General features: G+C 38.0%; 2 protein-coding genes and 1 long non-coding RNA gene across 3 annotated transcripts in view; all 3 read left to right on the plus strand.

The window, feature by feature from the left end:
* LOC105163838 lies at window positions 69–1,718 on the plus strand. Its single transcript, XM_011082329.2, has one exon. The coding sequence runs from the start codon at window positions 688–690 to the stop codon at window positions 1,624–1,626; it is 939 nt and encodes a 312-aa protein (XP_011080631.1). The 5' UTR covers window positions 69–687; the 3' UTR covers window positions 1,627–1,718.
* Window positions 2,764–5,060, plus strand: LOC110012197. The gene is made up of 3 exons (XR_002287365.1): window positions 2,764–3,214; window positions 3,954–4,156; window positions 4,598–5,060. It is a non-coding gene; the product is annotated as an uncharacterized LOC110012197 (long non-coding RNA).
* LOC105163839 overlaps window positions 6,829–7,886 on the plus strand; it is a gene marked incomplete in the record, with an annotated part of 1,469 nt that continues 411 nt past the window's right edge. Inside the window, 1 exon segment of the mRNA XM_011082330.2 lies at window positions 6,829–7,854. Coding sequence (XP_011080632.1) covers window positions 7,207–7,854 — 648 coding nt within the window.

The following is a 7,886-nucleotide window of genomic DNA, read 5'->3' on the forward strand; positions in this document are numbered from 1 at the left end:
TTTGTGTAAACAAAAGGAAGAAAGAAAGATATTATGAAAAAACATAGTGAGTTACACTTACACCTGAGCTACCATATCTATGTTGAGCAGAGCAGATCTTTCTAATTCAACCCTTTGTCATTCATTCAAGTCCAATAAATAGCACAGAGTTGGCATATTTTCTAAGAACAGTCAAAATACCATCCCTGAGAAGAAGGCCATCAAACTCAGGACTCTGAGACAGTGTATTTACTTCTGGAGATTGGAGTTTGCTGATTTCCCAACACTACTACTGCTACCACTGGTCCCTCTTTTTGTTCTTTTATGGTCTAATCTTTAGCTGACATGTCGCCATGATTGGATGCTTTCTTGGCAATTTACACCCACAGCTGTGTGGTTCGTTGCTCCCCATTTATTATACTTTGCTGCTGCATTTTCCCGATTTCATCCTTTGAAGTTCTTGCCTTGATTCTTCATATGAAAGAATCCCCTTTTATTCTCCAAGAAGCTTTTTTGTATGGATGGTTTCGGATCCACATTTGCTGTAAATCTTTGGATAGATAGTTCCGAGGAAAAGGGCTGCGGGCGTTACTTTCGCCCTACTTTGTGTTCAGTTGCTGAAGAGAGGAATTCTTGTTTCATTTCTTGTCGCATTGCTGTTTAGTTTCTGATTTCAGAAGGGTTTTTGGATCTGGGATTATTTCTCAAATGCTCCTTCCGTATCTCTGCGTGATTCTCTGCTTCCATGGGGTGATTTCTCAAACAAGTAGAGCGCTCTCCGCACGAGAACTTGATTCTCTGCTACAAGACTATGCATTTAGGGGTTTAGTTCGGCCAAAAACTGGCATTGTCTACGATGGGAAAGTGCCCTCTAACTTGACAGGGATCGGAGTGGCGGCGCTGAGGCTGAGGAGTGGCAGCCTATGGCTGCGAGGGGTCAGCTACAAAGAATTTCATATCCCAGCTGGTGTAGTTGAGCAGCCTTATGTGGAGAGGCTTGTTTTGGTGTACCACAACTTGGGTAATTGGTCATCCTTATACTATCCCTTGCCTGGCTACACATTTCTAGCACCGGTTTTAGGCCTCTTGGCATATGATGCTGCTGATTTGTCCGCCACAAATTTACCAGAGCTCGACATTCAGGCTTTAGGAGAACCCATTTCTATTTCGTTCCCCGGCGTGCAATCAGGGCATAGCCTGATGCGAGCTATGTGTGCATATTTTGGTTTCAATGGTTCTGTACAATTTAAAAGTGTGGTTAAGGGAAACACATGTTTGACAACTAACCAAGGCCACTTCTCTGTCGTGGTGGAGTCATTAGCTGCTCCACCACCTGCTCCTAGAGGTAGGGGAGGCAGCAGAGGCGGTACTGGTGGTGGAGAGACTAGCATTGGTGGCGGAAAGGGGAGGAGCAAGAGAATGTGGATAATTGGTTGCTCTGTGGTAGGAGGAGCAGCATTGTTGGTACTCTTAGCCGTGATATTTGCTTATGTAAAAAGATGTAGGCATCGGAAAAAGATACGACGAATGGAAGATGCTGCAGAGTTGGGCGTGCCATTGCCAATGACAGTGGTCAGGTTCACGAAGGTGCCTGTGGCATTGCAGACAAGGACTAGGCCTTTGTTAGAGAACGAATATGTGCCTTAGCCTTTTGCTTCTGAAAGTGAGTGGAAAATTGCATTTTCTTGGTTTCCCATTGTATATTCCATTAAATTCAATTATTTCCTATTGGGGATCGAGTCTTGATCTTGGTTACTTGACTGAACTGATGATTATTTATTTAGATGGTTTTCTGGAAATTCCATGGCGCAACTTTTTACAATAATATTTTTTTTATTTTTTAACTCTAAAGATAAAATTATCTATATCATTGCATCACATATTAACTGACTGTAGATTCATGTTTGATTATAAAGAATAATGTTCAATTCCCAACTATCTCAATAACAAACTATATAGAAATAGATAAATATCCACACAGTTTGCCAGATTTGAACTCAATATGCTGAAAAACTTGGTACTTTTAGGCAATTTTAGATGCATTTCCTTTGGTTTGAGGGAAATTTTGAAGAATAGTACTTGAGGACTTGATGTATGTTTTGTATGTGTTTTTCATGCAATGTACTTGTATTATTATATGTTAGTGTTGTCACATTAATGATAAATAATTGAGATAACTATATATAATATTAAATGTGTGCAATGATAAGCATATATACATGTATATCTCCTTGTGGTTATCTAAATGTACATGAAATAATTTAGTGATAGGTGTATTGATTTGGCGAACATTTTTGACAAGTTTGTAAAGTGGAAAGTGTGCTCCCAATAACTGGCATTGCCACAATTAAAGTTTGTTTTGATGTGTCTTGGTGAATCTAAAAGTTGCAATATGGAAGCAAACCATGAGAGCATGTAAATCCAAGCAATGGGTATTAGATGTACAAGTTTGTGTTGGCAGACAGCAAAAAGACAAATATGTACAAACCGGGAACAAACACAAGATGAGGTTCTGACTGAACGAAAAAAGTTTGAGATTGTAGTGCACTTGAATTCATTTTATTTTCTTTTCGTATTTCCTCTCAGCTGTATGACAAGAACTTTTCATCAATCTACAAACTCAATTAATTTGGGTTTATATTTTTCCTCTTTTCTTAGTTATGTTAGACTAAACACTTCTTTCTTTTGTCTGGTTTAGTTAATTATATGAAAAATTTAGTATATTTATCGTATAAATCGTTATTTGTCAGTACATTAATCACATTATTTATTGGTTCTGTAATTGGTTTTGGTTTATTGGAACCCAGTCCTGCTAGATTTTCTGTTAACTCAACATTGAGAATTAGGTAATTATCATCGTCGCAAAAAATTAGGGTAGGGCTTCTTTTATGTTAGTTAAACGTCATGAGAGTATATGCTTTGGTGGTAATGTAAAGATCTGACCAGTTGCTCTTGGTAGAGAAAGCATTTGAGCTATCATATTCCAGATGTAGCTGCATAGCTCGTTCTTCGGAAACTAGAATTTTCATCATATTTTTCAATTGCATGATAGTCATCTGTTCTAGACCTTGTTTCTGATGGCAATGGCTACTGAAGTAAAACTTCTTTACTGAGAGAGCTAAAGACAGTGAAAGCTGACCTGGATTTTGTGAAGAAGCGACTGGCTCAGCTGGAAGAACACAACATCCTCAGAGAGAGCTGTGAAACTGGAGACAACCCTGACAATGATGATTTGGTGAGTAATCTAATCACTCTCTCCCAAAAGAAAAAATGCATCAGACTTTTGTTTACTGTTCTAACACTTACAAATGAAGGTGAAAAATCTGAGTCGTCGTGGTTTATGTCTTTCATTATCACTGGTCTTTGCTGTCCATTTTTAGCAGCATTTACATCAGATTTATACTGCCAATGCCTATTTTAGTTATGAGTTGCATTACATTTATGTTCATCTTTATGTTTCCCGAATTTAAGTATGGTGGTATCTTAAATCATCACCAAGATTAGCTGGATATCTCCGGTTTGGGAGGTATCAGAAAATATCAAATGTTTGATGTGCCATATGTTGTGCATTGAAATACTTATGATTTTTGGGAAACTTCTCAGAATTTCTCAAACGCAATCGTTTCAACAGCTAGAAAACAAGATATGAACTTAGAATAACTAAACTACTCCAGAACTGATTTACCTTACGAACCCTGTAAATCTTATGTTGAATGTTACGCCTAGAAGACTCGGGCAATTCTACAGACTGACGACTTGGATAAACATAACCTAATTCAATTTTAACGTATCTTCAACTTATCAACATACTTTGGCTAGGCAAATTTGTGTACAAATTTGTCCGAGTTGTGCTATAATTTCAAATATATGTGCAAATTGTTCGTGTCTCATCACAGTATTCAACTGTAGATCTGTTTTCCCACTTACTTGGTAAATACATATTTAACTAGTCATGTGCATTATATGCATATCAGACAAGCCTTCAGCTTGAGTCTCTTTTGGCTAAGAACGATCGACTTGCAAAGAGAACTCGGTCCATGCACAGTAGAAGCATTTCCTGAGAGAGATTGTCGAGCACCACCATCTCACCACAGGTCAACACAGTGATCATAAGGGCCCAAATACCAGCAGAATACGTTAGACGACATTAAGTGGATTTTCGTTCCATTAAGGAAAGGTTTGAGTTCTATCTGTATCACTTACTATTCTGTTTGTGAAGTTGGCATCTGTCCACTGTTGCTGTCTCGCTGTAAACTTATCTTGTGCTTCTTCACGGGGGTGTTTGCAATTACTTAAAATAAGCACATATCAGTTATAAGCTGAGAATAAGCCGAAAGTAAGTTGAAATAGTAGTTATGATTTACAGGGAATTGTTTAAATTAACCTAATTTAAGCTAAAAATTATAAGCGCCTATGTTCCAACTTTTGCAACTTATTGGTAACATTAGAAATATTATCCACTTTAACTTTTGTTTACAAACACTCCCGATAAAAACTGCATAACTTACAACTTATTTCTATCATAACAGCTTATTTCCACTATAAAAAGTAGAAGTTATTGCAAACACCCCTATAACACCGATGAAATTGCTGAAAGAAAGCTGCATATTAATTACAGAACTACATCGCTTGATCTTGTGCAACGACAACGGAAATAATTGCTTGCTTGTGCTACACATTTGTCATTTCTTACAATGAGACCGAACTAGAGAAGGCGGGACCGTTGCTGTTGGAAAGGTAAGTTGATGTACATCTCCATCTTCATGACTGCAACTCTTTAGATACATCTCTGCATGTGCAAGCTCTAAGTTGTGAATGAGTCTGCGCTTGATGTGAGCTTATCATCCACTTAATGCAGCAGATTTGTATAAAAACTGGGATCGAAACTGGTAACAGCCTGCTGTTTTTCCCCGTTTCGTATCGTGGTCACGGAGGACAGGATCGATTCAATGCTCATCGTAAGAACAAATATTTTATGACCGTGATATTCAAAAGTGAATAAAAATATAAAAAGAATGTTTATTTATGTTATTTTCACTCTTGTGATTCAACAGGAAATAATGTGGAAAGTATAGTTGAATTCAAATGATTAGTGTACCATTCTTACCTTTGTTACTCGTATTAGAAATAGTGAAATGCAGAGGGTGTTTCTGCTTGAAATTCTACCCTCTATTTGAAAAAAGTCAACCAAGTTATTATGCAAAAATATAAAATAATTACTGTTTATTTTATTTAAAAAAAAAAACAAAACAAAAATACTCATCTATCTATTCCCTTGTATAGAGAATTTGACATATTTTGATTGAAATATCAATAAATAATTACCTTGAAATTATAAGAGCACATTAACCAGGCAAATATTCAAAAAAGTACATCTTAGCGTTGACTTGTTTGACAATATCTCGAATGCTTTTGAGTCCTTTGCAATTCAAGTCCAGGGTCCAACATTTATCGACTTGACCTATAAAGAAGAGTCACTTCCAATCAGATGGCTAGAAGCTTGATTTAATTTATCGGTGCGCCAACGATTGTGTTGCACTTATGAATACAGTTGGTAAGTACGAATCACTTGTGATCAGATAACTGCCGACTTATTTATATGTATTGGGATGAATCACTTCTGATCAGATGACTGTCGACTTATTTATATGTATTGGGACGAAATCAAATGACTGTCGATTTATTTATATTTATTGGGACCAGAATTGTATTAAAGTGTAATTTATAAGTGTGTATATATATATATAAGTAATTAGAGATGGGATATGTAGAAACAATAGTCAAAATAGAGTGCATTCACTTTTGGTTTTCTGGAGATCGAAGTCTGCAGATTTCCCCACACTACGAACTTACTACTCTACTACCAACACCGCTGGTCCCTCTTTTGTTCTTTTATGTTCTAATAATCCTCAGATGACGTGTCGCCGAATCATTGGATGTTCTCCTTGTAGTAATTTACACCAGCGGTGGAATCTGCCCTGTCGCAGCACAGCTGTGTGGGTTAGTTGCTCCCCATTTATTCTCAGGAATTGATACTTCCAATTACATATTTGATAATGCCACTCCCATTTTCACTTTTGTTTTTTGTGTTAAGAGGAGGAATTGATAAAATGACCCCTTAAAGCACTATCTACATTAATTTTCTTAAGACCAAATTACCCTTCAATAATAACTAGAAGTATATTGTATTTATTTTCTTTCTTTTTTCATTTTTCTTTGTAGTTTATTTACCAAGAACTTACAAAGAAGAATCTATATTATATATAAATATAACATCTCAAATTTAAACACAGGATGCAAGATCAACGTCCTCCACATCATAATTATATCATAATTTTAATTACTGATAACATTAAATATCTATAATAAATTAATTAACAATTACTATCAAAGTAGAAAAATTAGTATTAAAATAAAATAACACTCTACATGTTTGCTGAATTCGAACCCAAATTTACCTACTAAATTTGGCTTCATCGACTTAAAAAACTTGATATGCAATGTTCACAACTTTAACTTTCTCTCCCCCAAGTTAGACATTATCCTACATTTTATATAGCTCCATCACAACTAATTCAGTAATATTATATGAGAAAACAACAAAAGCAAAAAAAGGAATTTGGCAAAAAGCATAAAGGAAGCATAAGAAAAAGAGGGATTCTGGAGTTGTGCTTTTTCTGTGGGAGGCTGGAGAATCCAATGATGAGAATGCATGAGAACCATATTTATTCAACAAAAATATATCAAATAAATGATTAAATATTTGGAGGGGCAAAGTGGTCAACTGCCAAAGAATTAAAGGGAGCCTGGAGTGCCAATATCAAATTCAGGACTGCCAATACCCTCCTTTATTTTCCTTTCCAGTTGTGTATTGTACTTCCCCTTCTGCAAATCCTAATTTCATCCCTTCTCACTTGGGGAGAAAAAGGAATTCTTGCTTTGAAAGTGATTTTCTTGCCTTAATTCTTGACCTGAAAATACAAAAGACAAATCCCTTTTTCTCCTCCCACAAATCATCGTATGTATGGATAGTTTTGGATCCACATTTGCTGTAAATCTGTAGATAGATTTTCACTCTGGATTTTCAAGAAAAGGGCTATGGCCATTGCTGTTCCTCCATCTTTTCTCAGTTGTTGCAGAAGTGGCGATTCTTGTTTACTTGCTCTTCGCGGTGGTGTGTTTAGTTTCTGATTTCAAAGGGTTCTTCGGATCCTGTATTGTTTCTCAATGCTCCTTCCATTTCTCTGCTTAATTCTGTGCTTCCAAGGGGCAATTTCTCAAACAAGTAGAGAGCTCTCCGCAAGAGAACTTGATTCTCTGCTTCAAGACTATGCTTTCAGGGCGTTTGTCAGGCCAAGAACCGGCGTTGTCTACGACGGACAAGTGCCCGCCAACTTGACGGGTATTGGAGTGGCGGCCCTGCGGCTGAGGAGCGGCAGTCTGCGGCGGCGAGGGGTTCCCAGCTACAAAGAATTTCATATCCCCGCCGGTGTGGTTGAGCAGCCCTACGTGGAGAGGCTTGTTTTGGTGTACCACAACTTGGGTAACTGGTCGTCCTTATACTACCCCTTGCCTGGCTACACATTTCTAGCACCAGTTCTAGGCCTGTTAGCGTACGATGCCACTGATTTATTCGCCACGAAGTTATCAGAGCTTGACGTCCGGGCCGCCGGCGACCCCATTTCGATTACGTTCCGGGAATTGCAACGGCCGCCGGGTCGGATCTCGCCGATGTGCGCGTATTTTGGTTTAGATGGTTCTGTGGGATTCGACAATGTAGTTAACGGTAATACCTGTTTGACAACTAACCAAGGTCACTTCTCAATCGTGGTGGAGTCACTAGTCGCTCCGGCGCCCGCTCCCAGCGGCGGCGGCCGGGGGGGGGGGGCCGGGGGGGGGGCCACCCG

Source organism: Sesamum indicum, linkage group LG6 (assembly GCF_000512975.1).
Source record: "Sesamum indicum cultivar Zhongzhi No. 13 linkage group LG6, S_indicum_v1.0, whole genome shotgun sequence".
Classification (NCBI taxonomy): domain Eukaryota; kingdom Viridiplantae; phylum Streptophyta; class Magnoliopsida; order Lamiales; family Pedaliaceae; genus Sesamum; species Sesamum indicum.

Coding starts and splice junctions, on each gene's coding strand:
- LOC105163838 (XM_011082329.2), top strand. CDS start 688: ATGCTCCTTCCGTATCTCTGCGTGATTCTCTGCTTCCATGGGGTGATT.